Source organism: Vollenhovia emeryi, unplaced genomic scaffold (genome assembly GCF_000949405.1).
Source record: "Vollenhovia emeryi isolate VEMERY1.0 unplaced genomic scaffold, V.emery_V1.0 DF939236.1, whole genome shotgun sequence".
Classification (NCBI taxonomy): Eukaryota; Metazoa; Arthropoda; class Insecta; order Hymenoptera; family Formicidae; genus Vollenhovia; species Vollenhovia emeryi.
The window spans coordinates 348,276-372,817 of record NW_011967130.1 but is presented as its reverse complement, the minus strand read 5'-3'; the positions used below and the strand labels follow the sequence as shown (position 1 = coordinate 372,817).

At 41.8% G+C, this 24,542-nt stretch overlaps 1 protein-coding gene across 1 annotated transcript in view; it reads left to right on the top strand.

The window, feature by feature from the left end:
* LOC105560219 overlaps positions 1 to 24,542 on the top strand; it is a 167,124-nt gene that overhangs the window by 71,094 nt on the left and 71,488 nt on the right. Inside the window, exon 2 of the mRNA XM_012009130.1 lies at positions 20,891 to 21,099. Within this exon, the coding sequence (XP_011864520.1) occupies positions 20,891 to 21,099 (209 nt within the window). The remainder of the gene's footprint in view (positions 1 to 20,890; positions 21,100 to 24,542) is intronic.

Here is a 24,542-nt window from a genome sequence, read left to right as displayed (position 1 = left end):
CCGGATACAAATTGTCCATTTTCTCTCGTTTCTCCCCTTCGGTACCCGCGAAACTGCCCTGCGTTGAAGGGACGTTAATTTTTTTTGCCGCGATGTTGCGTCGATTCAGCGTTTACCGGCGTCGCGCGAGAGCACCTGAAATGTCGTCGTAGTTTGAAACACTCACTGCCTCGAGGAGGAGGAGGAGGAGGGACGTATGTGGGTCGCGTCGTGAATCGCATCGATGTGACACGATAATGGCCACTGCGGATGTACCGCGGCGACGCACGAACGGTGGAAAATGAATAATCCAATGAACACATCAGTGCGGCACGAAGTTTCCGTGATTTATGAGACGTATTGTCTGCCCTGCGATACACAGATACGGCGTGTCCGTGGATTAAGCTGATCTCGCGTAACCATTTTAATTGATCGTGGCGTTAGTGAGGCTTGTCAAGTTTTTTTCAAATTACACACCCGCATTTTCCGTCGCGTTAACTTCGTTATCCCCCGTCGTGAGGGGATAAATGATCGATACCGCATTCTTTCGTAAATAAGTTCATACTTTTTAATATAACGCGATGCAAACGAAGGTATCCCCATATCTACATATAAACGACGCATAAATTGCATTCGCTGTCTAATACGAATTTGCGTTACTCCACCACGCTCATTATCCGTTTGTCCTGATTATCGTTGCGCTGTCTGATTTACCGTGAAATCGAATCACCGCCATTGATGCTGAAAGCCCCTGGTCTTAATGTTTCGTGCTGGTGAATTAATGAACGACATTGTATCATGTTCAGAAATGTGTTGAAACTCGGGCGTCGGTGCTATCCGATCTTTTGCTCCTCGGTTACTGTTCAAAGTATATAATCAAGGATGAGGTATATAGACAGTAATCTTCTAGATGCGATCCGTTGGAGATACACTGTGTGTCGAGAGAAGACGTGATCAGTTTGCGATTTACAGACGATTCCCAGATATCGCGCAGATGTGCGAGCGACATGCCTCGATTATCCGAATGTCGATTAAATGAAACGATCGATATCCGGCTAATACATTTACCCGCTGTACGCTCCGCCGAGAAAACGTTTTATACGACGTCGCTACTCTCGGCGTGCCCGTCATAAATATCTTATAAATGATATTGTTTGGGTTAACGCTCTTCTCCTCATATTTCAATGTTCCAGCGCCAAAGCTATTTGCGAGAGAACCGTAAATTGCGATCAACGCGTACGTGTAATCAAATTACTTTTAGAGTTTTAGTTTGCCGTGCTGTCCAATACCGTTCGAAAATTTCTCGAGAATTATTGCATTTATTCTGTCCGCATTGTATGCGTACAGCTCTGCAAGATAATCAAGTTTAGTCGTAGTTTTTACGAGCGACTTTAAAAGTTTGCTGGAAACGGCGAATATCGTCTCAAACATTTTAAACACTTTCATCTACTTTTCAAAAACATTTTGACATACATTTCGTTAAGATATAAATCGGGAATGAGTGCAAATTTACAAAATTATCAACGGAAGGTTCTACGCGTGACATTAAGTTGCTTAGCCGGAACTGAATAAATTAGGAAACGATCGTTCTAGCGAGTGGGATTTAAGGATTAGTTTAACGACGAATTTCTACGCGGAAAGGAAATTAATAAATTTTTATTGTTGGCTTTATTACTTCGTCTGTATGACAGCGTAGAATATAAAGTGATTATATCCACATCATGAGGCGTTTTTTTTTCTTCGCTTCTTATTGATCTGACTTCTTCGATTCCCATTCCCGTTGGCTCTGCTTTCAGCAGAAATTCTATTGTCCCGCTTGTCAGAGACATTCGGGGTATTATTGTCCTCGACTTTCCGGAAATCACACGACTCATCTCGAGCAGAAGCATCTTTTGGAGCCGGCGATAGCTGGCAGGTAATTAATCGCTTTCTTTAACATCTGGCGCATCGCAAGGTTGTCACGCTGGGAAACGACGGGTTCGCATTCCACCGCGCAAATTTTACGCTAAATTTGCCCTTCTTAGTTTCACATATTTTACTAATTCGAGAATACAGTTCGAAAGAAGAAGAATACCGAATGGAACGCAAAATGGTTTAACAACAATAATTCACTTCCGAGAGAAATTTACGCTGTACAAGACAGAACGCGTTATACCATTAATTAAATTCTATCACTAACTTGTGTCTGCTTACGATTTCATATCGAACAACATTTTTTCGTACACATATAAAATCTGTAGCGTTCATTTTAATTACAGGACCACATGACAAACTAATGCATTCCCGAGTCGAAATTTTGGTCCTACGTTGAACCTTTAATTCTATTGTATAGTAGGACCTAAGACAGTAAAAGAGGTCGGACTGCAAGTACAAAATTTACTCCTACTTTAAAACTGATAGTGTCGGAAATTTCTACTTTTGCCAATTTAGCATTAAAGTAGGTCCTTTTAAGTAGGAGCTAAAGTAAATTTTTAGAATTAAAGATTCAAGGGAGGAGTACAAAAATATAATGCCATCAAAGTAGGTTATTGCTGATCTATGTAGATGTATAGATCAGCTAAGAAGGTGCGAATTATCCTTTAAAGTGTCAAAATAGTATCAAAATTTCGACTCGGTTTGTAGATAACATAAGCGACGACGTCTAATGCAATTCATTCGTATTGCCAAGTATGTTGCATTCTTTGCAAGATATATCATTATTCTCTCGCATAATAAACTCCTTAGGGGGAGAGGCGGGGGAGAGAATATGATCAAAATGTCTGCGGTTTCTAGTTCTCGCTCCCGAAGTACATTGTGCTGGCAAGAGATCAAGTTACTGCGCGTAGCCACAGTAACCTTCTTCATTGCCATTATCGTGTCCAAGCCAACCACGATGTAAGGGATGTCGAGTAATTACGTCGAGTAATTTTTAACCAAGATCGTGGCTGTTTTTAATTATTCAAGTCTCCCGCTCGAAAGTTTCGTTTGTTAAACGTGTAAATAGGGCCGGCTGCATGAAATCGGAAACGCGACATTCCTTTGAACATATTCTATTATCTGTGACTGTGTCAATATTATTTGCTCTCCATTAAATAATTATTGTTAGTTCTTTTTAATATTTATAGACATGATTAATATGAATATATCGATACCCATAGATGTCAGAGCAAATATACGTGGCAGACAATCGGTAACGACAGTAGCGTGTAAAAATAAATGTCATAACGTTTGAAACGTTCCGACAAGCAAAGCGTTGTTAAAATGTACTTTTGAAACGATTTAAAATTTAATCTTGACACACCATGACACTATTCATTATTGCGCATATATATATGTGTGTATGTACATATATATATCGCGGAAACCACCGGAACGGTATAGCAATATAACGAATGACCGAAGCTCCGATTTCACGTTTCATATTACACTCCATTTGGCGTTACATCGTACTTTCTATTACTATTACAGCGTAGGCGCTCTTGGCACGATAAAACCGCAAACGATTCGATCAGGTTCGTTACCGCAATGCGATATAGTTTCCCACAATTGCTCGCTAACCGCCACCGAAATTACTGACTCTCGGGCCATGAAGAGCCTCTCACTTGTCTTTCTGCCGTCCACAAAAGGCCTGACACAATATCGGCCCTGGATTCGCGAGCGCGCCAAAACTTCCTAAAGCCCCGCATTATGTGGTGTCCTCTCTTCCGCGCGAGCACGCTCCTCACACATACGCAAACTCGAGTGCACCGTCTGGCCGTTCTTTCTCTCTACCGGGGAAATTCCATCATCGCCCTTGTCAGAGACAATTGGAGTATTATCGTGCCTCCTCGACAACATCCGGAAACTCGGTGAATCGACGCGGCAAGAAACCTCTCAGAAAGACGTCGATAACCCTACGTCACCGTTAATAAAGGATCACCTTGGCCGCCAGCTCGGTCCTTGTCACCGTCTTCGTCTTCGTCTTCGTCTACGCCTTCGTCCTCGTTGTTACCGTTATCGTCGTCGTCGTCGTCATAGTAGACTTCTCTTTTGTTGATGAACGGCCAGGTACTTCCGATTGCCGATACTTAATCAAACTTATTATATCGGGCAATCCGGACTTTCGGTAGCTCGCTCAGCTCGAGCGTCTAATCGCGAAACTTTCAACTTTTTTGCCGGACAGCTGCTCTTTCCAGCGATGCCTGAAGAAAAACAGCTGTCTAGCTCGGTGATGTATCTGCCGCTTACGAGGATTTTTGCGAGCGTTCTGCCGATATCAGGATAACGCTACCTCGAGGACCTCGCGAATCCACGAATCCCCGGCGAGTGGCTGAAGCGATGTCAATCTAAACGAGTGATGTGAAAACGAAAATTGCGCCGACCGGCTGATCGGAGAGCTGTATTGCGACGCTACATTTAGAAAAGTTAAGGAAGTAAGAACGAGCAGCTACTCTTACCTCTTTTCATTTCAGAATCTCTTAATCTCGAACCTCCGTTGATTACACATGCATTGGCGCTCTTTGCGGCTAAAAGGGAAACGGCGACTCTTTTCAGGCCTATCCGAGGTCAAAAATTCAATATATTTTCTCCGACGCAAAGACCTTAGTTCGTCCTGATTGCTCCCAATTATACGAGGCTAAGCTGAGACCAAAATACTCCACTCGGGAAGTCCCCTATTATGGAGACAGGCCTTCTAACGTGAGGTAGCAGATTTTCAACATCGAAATTCAGTGAAAAATCTCTTTTCGCAACGATTACACGATCCAGCAGTGAACTTTCCATTAAACAGATTTCACTCCAATAAATTGATGGTGAAACCAACAGACGATGCCCATTAATTTAGTAGCCACCCCGCTCTCTATATATCTCATATTTAGGAACTTATCTCACAATAGGGGGTTTTGCTCTATTGGGGAGCCGCTCCACTCAGCTATGTATGTACAAGCCACCGTAGATTCCGCGAGAAAATTCGAACACAGCCGGCCACTTGAAGCAGCGAGAGACTAGAGTAAAAACAATGCGGGTTTTTCCTCGAAATCGGAAGTGCAGCGAGAAATTCCGAGTGCTAGTTGCAATATATATGGCGCCCCGATAAAAATGTCCGAATGCCCGCGTTGGCGCCCGCGCCGCGCACATGGACGCGCTTACACGAGCTCGCCGAACGCGCACCTTACACAGGCCGGGGGCCGTTTGTTAGCCGGCGAAGCTGAAGAACGTTACATCACTCGGCTGGATAAGCCGGTACAGCGGAATATACTTGAGATTAGGAGCGCGATAATTTACTGCCGGGCTCTTTTCTTCGTGGCGCGCCGTTCCGCCACGTCGTATCCGACGCTCGATTTCTGCACGTAGCGGCGCGGCGCGGCGTCTCGATGCGAACGGAAAAAAACTCAATTAAGAGGACAAACGGCGGAGGTCGGGGGTAGAAAAAGGGTGAAAAATGCCCGGGGCGCACCGAGAAGAACGCGCGCCCCGACGACGATGCCAAGGAGCCCGGGCTCCGCGTCGGGGCGAGTTCCGTCCTCCGCCCTGCGTGTTTCGGGGATGCTGGATGCGGGGACCGTCCGCAGCCAAGTCGCAGCCAACTCGCGGAGTCGCGTCGCCGTGTACGTGCGCGAGTTACCCCCGATAATGCGGAGGGAAGGCGAACGAGTGTGCGCCGGGGCGACTGCGTCCCGGCGTCTCGGCCCCGATCATAAGAAAACACAATAGTTTCGCAGTAGTTTAAAAGCGGGCGAGGCGAACTCGCGAAGAGTCGGCGCGGCGAGGGAGGGGCCGTCGTTCCGCTCTCCGTTTCGCCCCGGAATTGTAATCGCGGACTTGAGTACAGCGATGGGATCCGCTTCCGCCCACCCACCCTCTTGTTCGTGTCGCAACGTGGAATCATAAAAGCATTAAAAGGTAATACGGAATTTCTGCGAGTCCCAAGTTCGTGCTTTTTACATTTCCGATGGCGAAACGTTTTTACGATGGCGATCGATCTGGCCAACTTTTTCCCTTTATTATTTCACGATATATCGCAAGACGAGGATGAATCAAATATTATTGTCCGTAATGCCGATCAGTTAAACATTAACGCGGATATTTGCGGATTAAACAGAGGTTTCAGCAGGTTCTCCTGATTGTTCCGAGATACACTTTGCACGTAATTCACTAAAGCTAAATTCAGTTGGTGCGCTTTAGGTGCTTTTATAATAGTTATTTAAAGATAGCACGCGCACCTCGATACGAATTCATGATAAATATATAATGCTGGAAACGTTATATTACAAAATGCAATTGCTCATTTAACTTAAAACTGGATTATTAATGAGCTCCATACTGCCAGAATCCTCTCTATAGCCAGCAAAAGTATCATTAATCATTGAATGCCGGTAATTAATAAGCTATCGTTATCGTAATTGATTTCGCTATTTTCAAATCGTATCGGTGCGGGACAGTGACGGAGCGCGAATTCGTTTCGACGCACCGTTTCTCGCTATTTCTATCAACATCTGGCATAAATTGTTGCATGGATATCGCTCATGTCTGTAACGTTAGCTGGTCTTCCGTCATATGCATAACTCCTGACGGATGCACTGCTGCATCGCTTCGGGGTACATTATGGAAGTGGGTATCTATCTAGTAATAACTAAGTGTTTGTTTAAGATGGTGATGTGAATGCGGTGCATTGACTAAATGCGCGATATATAATGTAGGTTTCTCTCTCTCTCTGTCGGGGAATATTAACTGATATTAATATATTTAGTATGTCGTAAATTTCAAACAAACAAAGGGATATAAATGTCCATCGCATTGTTCAAGTAAACTCATTAATTATCGTCGACCGTTCGAAGAGATATATCAATTGTACTGAAGACCGGAAGGTCGGTGCAGTTTCGATGCGATGGCGCTTCACAATTCTCTGTCGTTCTTTTTTTTCTTTCGCTTCTTTTTTTTGGAAGCACACAACGTTGTATCCTCGACTGTAGACGCTGGAAAAACCGCTCGGGAGAAACGAGTTATAATTTATGATCTTGGAATCCGTCTTTTGTGAATCGCAATATTACTCATCGATCAAAGTCTCATCATTCCGCGTTCCCCGTACAATGACTCAATTTCTTTTGCCAATCTAATAATATTCCCGTATGATGAATAGTTATCCCCCTCCGTACGGAAACGTTGCCATTCTATTCTTGCTCATTTCCCGGCTGTTTCGTTGTATCTCCGCAAGAAAGCGTATCGTTTGTACACGTAACGCGAACGCGAATACATCCACTACACCTTCTGAACAGAAATCGGAGGAAAGTCCTCTATTACGAGATAGGTTTCTAATATGAGGCAGCAGGTTTTCAACACCCAAACGCAATCAAAAATCTCTTTTCGCAACGATTACACAATCTGACAATCAATTTCCCCACTGAACAGATTTCGCTTCAAGGGCAATAACTTCATGGTGGAACCATGTTTTGTCAAACTTTGTATACAAGGGTTTTTGGGGTCGCTGATTACGAATCCGTTATCAGATTTTCCTAATTTCAAGATGGCGGAATTCAAAACTTAAAAGAATAACATCATTCAACTGTAATTCTATACTGAGAAAAATTTTCATCGGATAAACCAATTAAATAGTATGTCCGATGGTTAATTTTTCCGATTACTTTTTCCGATTAAATTATGGATATATCCGATGAAATTTATCCGATGAAATGCAATTACCGATGAAATTTGATTGAAAAACCGATCAAATTTTTCATCGGATATACAATTTAATCGGACATATCCGTTTGTTATCATGTAATTGGATTATCCGATTATATTTAATCGGACATTTTTCTCAGTGTATGATAAGAAACATTATCTAGATATTATTAGGACCCATGGAATCTAAATTCCAGTTGAAAATTCTTATAGAATATAAAAAGTAGCACGCGCGAAATGGTGGATGCAAAATTCAAATTTGATAATTTCTTCGAATTTACTCATTCTTGGCAGTACCCAGAGCTAACGACGCGGACGTGATGAGTCCCTAAATATCGTAACGAAACGAAAATACTGAATACACTTTATAGGGTGTAAGGTATAGTATCATAGGGTATAGTATACACTTTAAAGGGTTAATTTAGCAGAAACTTTGCTATCTCATATTAGGAGCCTACCTCATAATAGAGGACTTTCCTCTATATTTCATAACCGCATGTAGAAGGAATCTTTGACCCTTCGCCGATTTTGCATTCGTGCTCTTCGGCGGCGAACAAAAATCCCACGTGTACGTGGCATAGATAATAATGTCCAACAGGTTTGAGAGCTTTTTCGCAAATCGCGCGGGCTCTCCTCGTGCCTCGCGCCAGGTCGGCGACCGCTTTTCGGTGACGCAGCACCGAGTGAAATCGAATCGAGATTTCGTTTCATGTACGGGTGACACACATCGAGCAATCGTCGTCTCGTGCCCGGCTGTGTCACGGCTGCAACGAGAATCGCGCGCCAGCGAGTGCAAGAATGAAGCGACGTGCAGCGCCGAGAGCGTTTCTATCTTCCCTGTGTACATTACGTTCGCCCGAGTAAACCGAAATTCAAGAAAGTACAAAGCGGGGCCCCGGTGCACCGTGCGCATTCCGAGCGGATTCACAATACACAGTTATGGCGCGCGCCCGGGCGGCCGCGTCTTTCAACCCTTGCCGCATCGCCGCGTTGATCGAACGACTTCCGGCGAGAGGCGTCCCCTCGGCGGCACCCGCGTCATTTTTCATAGCGATACCGGCTCGTTACAGGGCCGGTCGATACATCGCGGGCTATTAGCCCGCGATGCTCGCGATTAATAGCTCCGAGGGAGAAGCTCTTCATGGTATCGTCCGAGCCGCGCCGTCGCAGGGTCGCGCCGCTCGTTCGGCCCGTTTTGCGGCGAACAGTGATCCACGTATGCGCGTTAATGCGCCGGAAAAATGAGCGTGTTCACGGCGGCCGCGGTACCACGTTGGAAGACGAGCGGCGAGGGCAGGGGAGCGGAAAGTGGGAGGAACGAGGGGGAGAGCATATGCATTTTTCAAGTGTGCCTACGCGACGGCGGGCACTCATTAAGGCTCGTTCGCCAAACTGCCGCCGCGCCGCCGGCGGATTACGGCGCGGGCAAAGGGACAGTGAAATGTGGCGTCCCTTCCCTAACATGCGCGCTTGCGTTTTTGCAGCCGGCGAATTTACGCTGAATTACCGGCGGCGTGTTTAATTCAGTGCTCGTGGTCTTATCGAGATCGCCGGTTCAATCATGCGACGCGCGGAAACTGCGATTTTGCGCTACACGCGCGCGCGCACCTCCTGTCGATCGTTTTGCATGAATCGACGCTTTCATATTTCACTATTTGAATATCCCGGCGGCGCGCATATTATTCCGGAATATGTTTATACGAGAAAACGCGCGGGGTAAATTGTTGCCTGATTTACACGACTACTTTCTGGCTGCACCGATAGTTGCGGTTAATTTACTCGGGGCGCAACTCGCGCGCGTTACTCATTGTCTGTAGCTTTTCGAATTTCAATATCGAATTACTTGAGATAATTTTGAATAGATATTCGATTTTCTAGCTGCAACGCGGACGCCATATATACTTTCAGAACCGAATGTTTTCGTTTGTAAAAGCATACACTGAAAAAAATTTCTGGTTGAATATGGACGAATCAGATAATTCCTTTAGGATTTACCAGAATTTCTGCAGGATTACAGGAATTCTGGTAAATCCTAAAGGAATTCTGGTAAATCCTAAAGGAATTATCTGATTCGTCCATATTCAACCAGAAATTTTTTTCAGTGTAATAATCGCGCTTCAGTTTAGCATTGTTAATTGTTTGTCCCTGCACGATTTCTTGAAAATTGCAAATACATTCTGATTACCTACTTGAGACAATTTCGAATAGATGTTCTATTTTTTCTAGCTGCAACGCGGATGCCATATATATATATATATATATACACTTTTTGAACGGAATATTTTTGTTTGTAAATGTGTAACAAATGCGCTTCAATTTAGTATTGTTAATTATTTGTCTCAATTGGGACGACTTCTTGAAAATTTGAAAATACGTTTTATTCCGTATATTAAAATTTTAGTTTCGATTTATTATTTCTTTTTTTTAAATTGCAATTGTTTCATTTTTGAAACGCATTGATATACCGTCGCCGATAAAGTCAATAGTTGACACAGGGTAAACTGTACATATTGATCAAATATCAAATTCCCACTTGCGCACTATCTCGTTTATCAGCGTGTCGCACGTGTAATGGTCTGTTACATATAAATGCTGCTACTAACAAACAACATTGCACGAGTCATTTTTCTGCTTACACGTGCATCGCGTTTTTTACTTCTCGTGAAAAATCCCGATCTTACGACACAAAAATCTATAAGATCGTACACGCTTAATTGTATACGGAAAAAAAAGATGTTGTATCAACAAGATCAGTGTAATTGAAATAAAATTATGAATGAAAGACATCAGATAATCTGGATAATTAGTTCAATGCTTAAAATTATAATAAGATCCATAGCAAATGCAATTGAATTAATTATATACGTTTGTGGCAGCCCGTGACATTAACGTTTAATTCAAGCAACTTCATTTTTTTTAATTCAATAGCATTTTTTCCGTGTAGAAGACTGGAAAGTGAGCTGCATCCCGGGTCGAATATTTGGCCTCAGTTTAGCCTCATATAATTTTTGAATTAAGGGCAATGAGGTCGAACTAAGGTCTTTGTGTCGGAAAAAATATATTGAACTTTTGACCTCGGATAGGCCAGAAAAGAGTCACTATTTCCCTTTTAGCGGCAAAGAGGCCAATGCGAGTGCAATCAACAGAGGTTCGATAGATCCTCTTCGGCCTAAGAGGTTCCAAAGAGGGTGAAATATTTTATTACATTCTCTTCGACGGTTGGAATGCGGTTAAACATCATTTTTTACTCATCTGGGCCTCAAATTGGAGTTTCAAACCGACCCCGAGGTCCAAATGAAGACAGAATAGAATAATTGAAGCCCATTCTGGGACCAAACACTCGACTCAGGATTTAACGGCGATTTTTTTTTTTAAACGTTTCCGAAATTTCCCTCTGTAATTGCCTACGAAGGGACACACCCGCCGTTTTATCACGTCGATTCGGAATCTGCATACAACGCCGATAAACCCGATAAACCGCGACATTGTAATACTTGAGCCGGGAACTCTTTTTCACATCCGATTTCGCTATTCGCCAGCCGGTCGTAACCATCAACTTATCTCTTACATTTATAATTAAGCATTTTATTTCCGCGCAATGTTCGCTGCAAGCCGGGCTGTAAAAATATCTGGCTACGACTTCGTCGCGTGAGCACACGGAAATCGGGTACTTACGTTTTACGGCTACATCGTGTCATTTTCCCCCCCGGTTCCCTTCCCGGTCCCCAAGGATTTTTGTCTCGTCTCCGGAGCAGTAAAACCATAATTCTATACGGTAGCTTCTCGTATTTTTTTCCCCCTCCCCTCGTTTTGCCGTTGTCGCGCATGGCGGACCGCGGAGCGTTTCGCTTTATTCGGGCTCAATGATGAAGTTATACGTTTCTCTGCTTTCACGCAATTACGATATTTTCTCGGGATTTGACATCCGACTGGCTGCGCAGCCGGTCGCCGCTACATTTTCATTTGGCCGCACCGGTGTGTGCTTTCACGCCACAATATGTGCACACGCGCTCGATACAGCTTCGCGCTCCATCTGTCTCTCTTTTTCTCTCTTTTTGACCCCATTTTTTAACATGTCCCGCATTCAACTCCGATGTCAACCAGGTTTTTGAAAGGATTACGTATTACATTGTCTCTTTGATATTATATGCTGATGCATTTACTCATCGGGCGCAAGTACGATTATGTTTGCCCATGCGCGATCGTTAGCATTCACTTAAACTCGTCGTAAAAAACATAAATCAAACGAGGTGATGGAATATCAAAATAAGACGGTCGATTTGTGAATTTTTACGTTTATATTCTGCATCTGGGTATCGCGTTTACGGACAGTATCGATGTATTAAACTGCGAAATCAAATGCTTTTTTGTGTCGTAAAGCTCAATATTTATCATATCTAACGCACACATATAGAGGGAAGTCCCATCGTTGCGCTAAAAGATTTGTAATTGAATTGGATGTTGAAAACTTACTATCTCAAACCTATCTCATAATTTGCGTACACGGTACGTTTCTTTTATTCAAGTTAGCTTTTAATCTCTTTTTAAAAACTCTTTATAGTGAAGTGTATGTTTGAACGTGTCTTTTTTCCAGACTGCATATCGCTTCCGCATTGTTTCACAATATGAAACGAATTGAAACAACAGCAGGCGAATTTACACGCGGTGTCGTGCAAAAAGGATGCATTTAGCTAATCAAAGTTATACTTAGACGTGTACGCATATATGGTAATTGGCTGTCGCAGGACTACTTTAGATAATTACAAACTCTCGTAATTGAAGCGAAGCGACGTGCATTCATGAATAAAATGTCAACTTCCTCCGGTTGGCGCGTGTCGTTTAATATAACCCTCCTATTTATGCCATTATAAGTAACGATTAAGTTGGCGCGCATCTTTCATCATTACGTAGACGTAGACTCCCATTTCCATTCATCCGGTTTAATATCCTCTTATTTTTGTTTGCGCGGAAGCGCAATTTGTCCCACCCAGTAATAACTTCTCAGATTGCCGACAGTCCGCCCGGGTTCCACCAATTTCCGCTTTTCTAGCGAGTGCAGCTCCCTATTCTCAAATTTCTTCGTGCTTCATCGCGATCCGCCGTCTGTCAGCGTTTTTAACAAACGGCCGCCAGTCGCCGAAAGTCACATTTGAATTGTTCTCGAAAACCTGAAGGCATTCTGTATCATTATCGGGTAGTTGCGACCTTTTATTGTGCACAATGCTGAGGCGACGTTAGCTGAAGTTTTCGTCGACACGGAAAATCCTTGTAGATTTAACATTTATTTCAACGCTTATGTAATACAACTATTTACACATATTCAATAATATAACAGATCAAAAATGTCAGATTATAAACTCTGCACTAATAAATATATAGAGGAAAGTCCTCTAGTATGAGATAGTAGGTTTTCAACGTCCAAATTCAATCACAAATCTCTTTTCGCAACGATTACACGGTCTAATACTCAATTTTCCACTAAACAGATTTCGCTCCAAGGGCAATCAATTCATGGTGGAACCAACACAGATGATGCCTATTAATTTAGCAGAAACTTCGCTACCTCATATTAGGAGCCTATCTCATAATAGGGGACTTTTCTTTACAAATAAAACATGTACATGTGTAATGTATTCTTTCAATTTTACAATAATATCGCGGTGTCTAGTGATACACGTAAAATTATGTAGAAGGTATTTCTTAAAACTCTAAATGTCTCTCTTTCTCTTTCTCTCTCTCTCTATCTATCTCTATCTAGCTCTTTATCTCTCTCTCTCTCTCTCTCTAGTTTTTAAACGTATTCGGGGATATTGTTTCTGGAATCCGATTCCCTGCTATCGCTATCGAAGCATCGGTAAACGCTATCGCTCGCGGACGAGAGTTGACCGGTCGGCACGAGCGCCGGCGAAAAATCATGAATTTTCCACGCGTGTTGCCCACCAGCCCAATCGAATTGGGCGAACTTCGCGTAATAACTCAGAAAAATTCGTTAACTTGCCGCGCGTAACGTGTACGCTGCACGAAACTGCATGCCGATACGCCTTCGATGCTAAATTTGTTTGTTATTTTCGCTTGATTCACTGCGGTTCACCAAGCCAGAGCTGCGGCCCGCTCTCTACTCCCTGAAGCCCGAACTTCCACCCCGAATCTCTCCTATGCAATGACAATAAGCACGGATAGATACAGCGACGTAATCAGTATATTCGGCGGGGGACTTTCAATAATAAAGGGATCGCGTTTTGCAAAATATCTGTCCCCAAGCGAGTCTTTTGCACGAGGTACAGTGATGGACAAAATGGTTGCGATATATATAATTTTTTTTTTTAAGTGAGTTTAGAAACGCGTATTAGATTCAGGTTTACGTTCCAAAACACTGTCTCTGAGAAAAATTTTATTTGAGAAGTAGATTGAAAACGCTCAAAATGATTTCGGAATGGCCATCAAGTAAAAAATTCCTAGGAAAACAAGATTTTTGAACGTAATGTAAAAAAAGTGTCGTATCCATTCTGTCCATCGCTGTACACACAGGAAAAAAAATTACTTGAGTTAAACAAATGAGATACGTTGAAATCGCGTTTCTTTGCTGAATTTTTATTTACTTCTACTAAAACATTTGCTAGATTTGAAAAAATAGATATGAATTCTCTTTAATGTCTCCAGTCTTAATCAAATAAAATTTTTGTTAAAGTAAAAAATTATTTTTTTAAATTAAATAAAAGTCTAGTAAGGTTAAAATTCTAAGAAAATTTGTTTGATTTCAAAGAAACTTTTCTGCATGTAGTAAATGTTTTAGTAAAAGCGTAGAAACATCTGTTAATAACATCGGTGATTTTTTATCGACCATATCTAGCAATTAAAATTCTTATTGCGAAAAATATTACCCCAGCCAGGATTCGAACCTGGGATCTCCCTACAATCCGTGACGGGCGTCTTAGCCAGCTCGACCACTGGGGCTGTTAATGTTTGCATCAAATTACCTTTGGACTCAGTTTATCTTAAATTTGTGCAGCACAATGCGAAATATTTTTTAAAAAATCTTATTTGCTTGCCTATCTTCGACTCTCCAAAAATAAGAGAATTGAATTAACCATATAATACTGATATAGATAAGGCATGACTTGTTTCGAGTCGAGTGACAAAAACAATCCTTCGTTGTGTTGGTTTCTTACAAATTTCTGTTTGCTGTAGGCAGGCTAGAGAGAATTGCAGGTAGTCTGCTAATTTTGTCGCTCAATTGTCCCGAACAATTGGAGCCACGTTTGTCACGTATAACATTCAACGTGCAAGGAGACTTTGAACGTTACAAGTTCAGGATGCAAGTAAGGATGCGTCGCAATTTGTAAGGCTGACGTACAGGGAAACCGGCAACAAAATACGCCTCGCTGTACCGCGTGCATTTAGCATTGTTCAACTTTAAAGCAGGTGAAAGATAGGAAAGGGAAACGAGAGGGAAGGTATGCGGTTCGTTCTCTTCTCTTACCAAACCCGACGTTTCTCGTTTATCTACATTACTGTATAAAGAAACGACCGATTGCACGTACTATGACTGAAATATGTTCGTTTGTATTTCCCTGAGATTACCAGCATTCCAACGTTTCATTACACACTTGCGCAGCACAACGTATACGCGAATGAAAAATACTCATACGTTTCGTTGAAAAACAGGTCCGAGCCACTTCTACTTTGTACCTATCTTTTTTGGTTGATTAAAATGTTACTTCTGTTTTTCGGGCGTCCATCCCGTGAAAAAAAAACTACGATAAATTCGATCAAACGTTTTTCATGAAGCAGGCACTGGGGGCGCATTCTTTGAATATTAAAATGAACCGTCTTCATTTTAAAGTTATTTCAGTTTAGAGCAATTTATAAAATAAATTGCGCAGTACGAACTTGCTATTATAACGACTTTGGTAACAGTTTTCGTTACGGAATATGGTATGTTGAACGCAATAATCAAGAATTATTTAATTAAGTGCCTTACTTGTGCTGAATAATTAATGTTAAATTATACAAGTTTTATTATGTATTCTAATATTTTGTACATGAATGTCAAGAAATTGTTTTACACAAACCAAGTTAGACAAAATTTTATCTCAAGTGTTTGATCACTAACAGAAGGCTTTCTACATTTTAATTTGTTGAGGAAAGAAGAAGCTGTTAAAGAAAGATTCTGGTCAGAAAACTTTTATTTCTGATCAGGCCTATGTTACAGCCACGTGATACAAGAAAGAGAAAGATTCAAATACATATAAAAAATATTTGATTTCTTTTGGTGTGTTTAAGATCGAAATCAATTTTTTTATAAGCACTTTTTTTATAAACGTAGAATGTGTGTCAATAAGAACATCCAATATGTGACTGCCGCTCTTTCATTAAAGAGCATTTTGTATTCACTTACAATTCATTATTTCGAGTCCGCAAATGTAGATTTTGAGTTGGATTTCGATTAATCTTGACATGAGATTTAAAATTAACGACCCTAAAACTCTCGAGAATATGTATTTTCAGATTTATTGAGTCATTAGAAAAGTTCAACTGCACCCAGAAAAGTTTCTTTGATTCAAACTTTTCTTTGGATTTTGACCTTACTAGACTTTTACTTACAATAATTGCAGAGAAATGATTTCTTTACCTTAATCAAAATTTTATTTGATTGAGACTGGAATTTCTAAGAGCATTGACATCTATTTTTTCAAATCTAGCAAATGTTTTAGTAGAAGTAAATCAAAATTTAATAGATTCAAAGAAACATGATTTCAACGTATCTCATTTGTTTAATCTAACTAAATCCTTTTTCTAAGCGAGGACCTCAGTTACCCCTCATAGTCCTTTCCGCAAGTATTTTTCACGCGGTCCTCCAAGAGTTAAAGATAAATCTCAATGTTGACTCACAATTAGTGCACGAAAAAGAATGAGCCTTGTACAACCTGCTGTGTCGCGGATTTGCCTCTTTGATTTTCGTATTGCGCGTGATGCGTCGCGAAATGCATTTCGCGTGCGTCTCGTAGATTTGGCCGCGTGTCGGGGGAAAAGAACAGACTTTGCAATTCTGATCGCAGCCGTTCGCAGTTACGGGTGGGACTTAATTTGCCCGGGGGAGTGCGTTCGCGGGGGTGTACAGACGGTCCTCTTGCGACGGCAACGCTCGGGAATTCGCGCTGGAATCATACCGGGATCGCCGGTCCCCCACAGCGCTGCACTGTCTGTACCGCAAAACTCATTGCTGAAGCTTTCGCAAATAAATCGCGTCGATCGTATTTAACGAAAATGGTTTACTCGTGTTGATTGCACCGTTTAATGCTCCTCCACCCCCGCGCGAAAAATATCATAGGTGGATTTTACTTTTAAACGCACCATTCCCGGGATAATCTTTCCGTTCGGTCAAATCGACGTAATTTTATTGCCATCGAATCTGTTCGCAGCGGCCGAAAAAAAACCAACGTCACGTTTTCGCATGTGCGATTAGCATGTAACTTGCCCCAATATTTTGATCGACGCGCTCATGTAACCAGATTTTTTAAACCGATTAAAAAACCAGTTTCGATGGAACGCTGATTAATCGTAATTGATACTTTTCGAGCGTTAGTAACGAATAATCTTTAACCGATATTAATGTAAATAAATCGGCATTCCTCTCGTAAATACATTAAACTGAATACCTGCATATCAAGTTATCGCAAGTGATTGTTTACCATAACCGGGTGTTCATTTACGACTTGTTCGTTCGTGTATTCTGTTGATATTTTCAACAAACATAAATTTGCAATCGCTGGAATCTGACGTTGATGATATTAGCATTATTTGAATAACAATAGATAACAGTACAGGAGATACAAATACGCATAGTAATAATGTAAGTAGGTATAAACTTGTTCGCAACTCGACTCCAGCTATCACAAAGACATCAAATTAGCTGTTGAGAGATATGCTGTAATAATAATCCTCACAAGATTAATTGATCCATTCGGAATTTGCGAGGGGCAAACCGCCGAGGGCATTGTGGTGTACAGATTTGCGGCATTACTGGGCATTATTAGGCATTTTTTTTTTAGCACTAGGCCTTGGCATTATAAAGATAAAATAAGATAAAATAAGTTAATAAGCAAATAATAATCGCTCGTGTTACATTCAACAAACAACAAGTAAGAAGGGAGATCAAGATTTGCGAGCATATAGATTGACAATTTAATATATGTATAATTCAATGTTGTTACATTTGAGGATATAAGATAATAAGGTAAATGAGATAAACTAAGATCATAAGATAAAGTAATGCCCACTTGGCATTAGTGGGCATTGGTGTACATGATTTTGGTCAGCGGTTTACCCCTCGGGAATTTGTGATACTCAAACGAGGGCATCTGATTTTATCGTTATTTAGGTACAGTGTCATCTATTAAGATTAATCTTTATACAGGCGGTCGAATTATCGCTATTCATCCAGAGTTTTGACGTTAGAGGCTAAGTGTATTCAAATTCACATTTCTCTTCGTTACGCTGCTCTCGATGCGATGGATCCCTGACTTTCTTTACTTGTAACATAGGCAAGGCGAGTTGTTAAAACTTTGTTATAAATTTCCAAGTTGGGGAAAGCGGGAAAGACGATGGGGTGATGGCGGCGAACGAAAAGAACAAGCGCAACCACCTCTCATCAGACGGGAAGTCTGCTTGCTAATTATTGGGAGAAAATAAAAATTCTGAATTTATCATTCATGCGGGCTATCGTGACGTACAAAAGCCCTTTAATTTCAAAATATAAATCCATTATGAATACGCCTGCGTATCTTGTTGCTCCGCGGAAATTTATTACTCTCAATTTCGCGACGCATTTACCGTTGCTAATTTACGTATTTCCTCCACTCAGTCGGTTTATCAAAAGCTCATTTTAAGTTCTTTTTTTTCGTGTAATTTAAAAATTATAAATGCTAAACGTTCTATACAGGTGATATAGAATGGGGACTAACTTTATTTACTTGATAAAATGTACCGCCGTCATCGTATTGGCTTCTACCGCGTGCAGAAACGAGCGGCTTTATGAAAGTATAAAAATCCATCGTCCCAATTGACGTTGGCGAGCGAGGTAATTTCGTGTTGCGTGGCGCATTTTCTTCTTTCAAAGGAAATTGCTGAAACGTTAAGTGTTTCGTTAAATTAGCTTTCTTTACGAATAATTAGTTGTAAGAAGTGGCGCTACCGGGGGGAGAGTGGGGGGGGGGGGGCATAGAAAGTAGTTGGGGTCTCGAGAGTTTAAATGTAGATACGTCGGGCAGTGTACGGGTACGAAACTAACGCGAGGGGAACGAGGAACGAGCGAGTATTGCGTCCTTCAAAAGAAGTCTCCGGAAACTTAGAACTGGCATCGCGTCGGTCCACATTTTTCAGGATGCCTTTCAAACGAAAATTAAGCAGGAAAAAGCTTTCTCAACTTTCCGAGTCTTATTCGTAGTAAACGTGGAAATTCGCATCTTTTTGCCATCAAGGAACTTAACTGACACTTCAGGCTGTATGAAAAACGCTTTGTGACGCAACGTCGTAAAATTGTTTACAAGACGAAAGTCTTACTGCAAAGTCCTTTACAAGTATCCGATTGATAAGCTTCACATTGCTTTGATATTCTGATGAAATTAATAATTAATCAAGGTTTGTAAATTGGAGGATTACAATTTTCTATCGTTGAAGAAATTTATTCATTAAAAATGAATTATTATGCGAGGTTTAATATATACGTGTACAAAATTGATAATTTAACAGTATCGTACTGTTCGGCTCTGTTTAATTTGCGTCGTTGATGCGTTCTCTTAATATTTTTATGTATTTGTAAGTATTCTTGCTCTTATTATGTGGCACGATTTCACGTGGTGCCGTCTGTTTCTTTCTCATTTCTGAGGACTTGGTGTAACATGTGCACAATATTAAACGCGGTCAGCTCTTCTTATTTGGGCAAACTCATTCCGCGTATAAGCCGCTCGAATAAAATGAGTTACTTGTTTATTTTACCTACTTGTATGCTGAACGTAATTGTGAGCGTTTTGTAAGTTGTACATAATATTAAATTTACGCGAGACGAAAAGAAGTCAACGTTCGAAAAAGGTACGAAAGAAACAATAAAATAAAGTTTAAAATTGCATAAAATTCATTACTATAAAAGTATAGAAAAATTGTAACAAAGAGTGTACTAGAATAATTAAATTACAATTATTATAATTTTATAATGAGATCACATGCATGATAAAATATTACATTTTAGATAATAAATCTTACAATTAGTACAATTAACGAGAAATAAAAGCTGTAAAATATTGAAACACACCGCGCAATTTGTGGTAGCGTAAAATGCGCGCAAAAATGAGACGTAAAATTCACTTCGGAGACATCCGGAAAGTATTCAATTTACAATCAACGATTCGGAAGCACGTTTTTCCACGTTGTCACAACAGTTAAGTGTCCGATGTACGAAACACGAGTCCAGCAGGTTATCAAAATGTCGTAATAAGTGGAATGGATATGACGAAAGATTCACACGTTCCGTCGACAGCGCGTAAACACGCTCCCGCGCGGGCGTGAAAACGCGCATCGCCCGCAGAGTAGGTATAAAGTGCCACATTTCCTAAAATATTACGCATAGCGTGGCATATGTTCCTGATGCTTCTGAGGAGGGAAGTAACCCCGCGGAGTTTTGTTCCCATTCGCGGCTTGTAGACCGTACCCATTTCCGTGTAGCCCGGAGGTACTACGTAATAAGAGCCTCATTCTGCACCAAGGAGTCGCGCAAGACTCCCTCCCTCGTTCCACATCGCCCCCCCCTCTCGCCCCATCTCGCTCCACTTTAATACAAACGCCATCCAAAGCTCGGCTTCCTCGTGGCTTAATAGGTCGAATCGTCGATAATCCTCGCATAACGGAGTTTCAGCAAAAAAATACCGCGTTCGTTGGAGCGTGAGGGTTAGTTTGCGGAGCGCCTCGTACGGGTTACGCGAAAATGGGGTTGGTGTATGAGATGCGGCTGGGGGCTGTAATATATGTATGTAGATACGTGGCCGCGCGCGCGGACGTGAGAGCTCGCGCGTGCGTGTGTTTGCGGTTGCATGCATAGTTGCGAGGGACGCCGAGAGGGCGGCCGGGGGGGGGGGGGGAGAGGGAAATTGTCATTCGGCGGAATTGCAATTTCTCGCTGACGCGTGCTGTGCAACCTCTCGCGCGCGACGAGTAAAAGCGAACTAATGATGCGCACTAGACTTAATGCCCTGTGTTCCTGTTCTCATTTTCCTGAAAGGTGCGAGCTGTCTGCGGAAGGTCAGCCTAGAGCTAGATCCGGAGGTGGTGCAACGTGGCGAGAAGGTGATTCTGCGGTGCCATTATGATCTCGAGGAAGCGCTACTCTACTCCCTCAAGTGGTACCGGGGCAAGCACGAGTTCTACCGATTCTCGCCCGCTGAGGAACCATCTACCAAAGTCTTCAACATTTCTGGGATTAATGTCGACGTAAGTCACTAAACGAGATCGCTGATAACGCTTCGCAGTCATTTCGAATGAATTCCCCTGTTGCCGATGTTATACAGTGATGGACACAGTGGTTGCAATACGGTTTTTTTTTTTAATGAGTTTAGGAGCGCGATTTATTTAGATTCAGGTTTCTGTTTCGAAACATTTTCTCTGAGGGAAAGTTTGCTCGAGAAATAGATGGGAAACGCTCAAAGTGGTTTCGGAATGGTCATCGAGTAAAATATTGCTCGGAGAAGAAGATTTTGGAACGTAGCCCTGAATATAAATGCACGTTCCTAAACTCATTAAATAGAAAAAGTGTCGCAGACATTTTGTCACTGTACATTTGATATTGTAATCAGTAATGAAATATTCATAATGATAGTATATTGTATATTATACCTGTTTTCAGTATAATTTTGTATTAAAAAGATATAACGTGCAAAGAGGGTAATTCAATTCGTCTCGCACATTATTTTCTCGAGACAGATATGAAGTATAAAATTACATACACCTGCATAAACGCATGAGTACTTTTTCAGATAAACATTTTAAATAATACATTGTCTTGCATAATGACATTGATTGCAAAGAATTAATTTACATCGTTTTCTATAAATTTTAATATCTATCTGAAATATATTTGTGTCTTTCGCAAGACAGACTTTAATTTATTCAGGTGTAATTCTTCACTAATGAAAACTGCAATAAAGTATTTTTTAATTGAGAGTATGAATAGAATTCATTAATGTGGAAATTTTAATAAAATGAACGATGTTTTGAATTCCAAATGGCAAATATTTGGCATTTAATAAACGTTAATAAAATATAAAATGAGCCATTTCTGTACAGATAATAATGTATTGGTATACAATTACCAAAATGTAAATTGAAAGTGGATCGATAAGCAGTAATTTCACACATACGCAGAAAATACGCGATAAAATAAAATAATATTATATAATCTAAATTATATGCGGAAGAATATTTGATATAAATGTATCTCTCTACGATGCACGTATAGTATCTATAGTATAAATACGCTTGAATATTTTTATTCCTTCTTTTACGTACTAAGGAACTTTTTATTTTTCCTAGTATCTCGTCAATTAGTTTTACTATAATAATATATATAATAATTTGACATATTAAATTAAGTTATACCTTTTATTTAATGGCATTCCGCATACTGAAAATTTTCCGTGATTGAGAGGTGACTTTAATCGAGCACACTTCTTTCTCGCGGCTAAGATCAAGTCTATTATAAATCCATTGATGGGAAAATGTAAAAGGAAAGCGTAATCGTGTTCCAATATATTCAGTACCAGCCGCACTCTTTGTGCCCGCGCTGATAAATCATATTATAATCTCCTTCTTTTCTTGTTACCGCTTTTCTTCAACACCCGCTATAATCCTATCCCTTCAAAACACTGTGATCACGCGTGATCGTTAAAAAGGAGGACGCGCCGGAGATCTTAACGACCGGCCACGGATCACCGAGCGGCGAAGGGGCGGTAGACGGGGGACATTTGTTAATTGGAACACACTTTTACGTATGCCCCAACGGGAAAACTGCGGCTATCCTTTTCGGCCGAGCCGCGCGGATCGCGGGGCATGGGGGTTGGCGAACAACGAAATATGCGGTTTTATCGTATCACCGTAACGCAAACCGCCGGGTCGCAGGGCGCGGCGCCTCGTTAACAGCACCCTTGACCGCTGTAATCGCCGTAAAACAGTCGGGGGTCCACGGCGCTTTTATCATCGCTCGAACATTTCCGTAGGCTGTTACACGCGGGCCGGGCGCGATGGTTTGCGGGGCGGCGTGGCGACCGCCAATCGGGCTATGGGTTGTGCCGCCTGCACTCGCGCTGCGCCAAAAACAAGCCCCACGGTACCGTCGTGTTCCGGTACAGCCGAATGAACGACCTGACAAACCGTGACAACGCGCCGCACGTTCCCCGTTCCCGTTTACGTTTATCGTTTCGAAACAACGGTACACGCGCGGCCGGCTCTCCGGTGACGAACGGGAAGTAATGCACCGCGCCGTGAGGGGTATAAAAGCGCCGATTTCGAAAAATACGTCCTCCTCCTCCGGTCCCACCTCTCCGTTTGTTTCCCCTCCCCCACGGGGATGGCTGCGAGAAAAAAAATTGTTTTGTTACTTGGCTTGTTCGGAGGGTGATATTCGATTTGCTATGCGCATACTCTGGTCGGGGGGGGGGTTCATATACCCATATCGGAAATACGTTTGGCAGTATTTTGATGCGTACTTTGTTTCCGTGGGTTGTGAATATTGCGATACTCCAGTTGTTACACCAGATATGTTTTATTTAATATACCCTTTATATTCGGGCATGAATCGCTGGCACGTTCGCAGCGACGCGTGTCCGGAGGGCACGGGGGAGGAAAAAAAAAGATAATTTTCACTCGGCTGTTTTTCGCCGCGGTATTAGATCGTTTATGCGATTACGAACGCGAATTATCGTGTTATTACACCGTGCGCTCTCCGCTCGGCGCGCGGCGGAAACTTCTCGCGTAACAAATTTGATTCTGTATGCAAGTAAAGAACAGTTATTGTTGCGGATTCCGCGCGCACGCGGAAATTCTGCGTATGTTGAAAGTGCTAAACATCGAGTTAACCAATTCGACTCCGGCGTTTGTGGAGTCAAAGCGACGAAACATTTACGCGAGTCAACAAAGCGCCGCTCGGGCAGGTGTTGCGGCACAGAACATTATGCAGTGTGTTAAAAGCGCGCTCGCGAAATATAAAGGCCGATACTACACGTATCAACATATTCAACCTGCCTCGTCCCGCGTTCCGCGCCGCATACATCATCGATATTATTGACTTAGGGCCTGAGCAGAAAGATTGTCGTAACCGTTTACGATTCTGTCGTAAGACTTAAGTCGGTGTCGAAAGTCAACGCATAAAGAATTGTCGTAGACGTATGTCGCATTCATCGCATCGCAAGGTTTCATATGTTTACGACAATTCGTTGTGCGTTGACTTCCGACATCGACTTAAGTCTTACGGTGCGATAACTGCGACATACGTCTACGACAATACTTTGTGCGCTGACTTTCGACTTCTGTTTAAGATTCTGTCGTAAGACTGAAGTCGGTGGCAAAAGTCAACGCACAAAGAATTGTCGTAGACGTATGGCGCATTTATCGCATCGCAAGGTTTTATACGTCTACGACAATTCTTTAAGCGTTGACTTTCGACTTCCGTTTATGATTCTGTCGTAAGACTTAAGTCGACAATTCGTTGTGCATTAACTTCTGACACCGATTTAAGTCTTGCGGTGCGATAAATGCGACATACGTCTACGACAATTCTTTGTGCGTTGACTTCCGATACCGACTTAAGTCTTACGACAGAATTGTAGACGATTACTGCAATTTTTTTGCTCAGACCCTTAGGCTAGTATTGCATTTGTCGT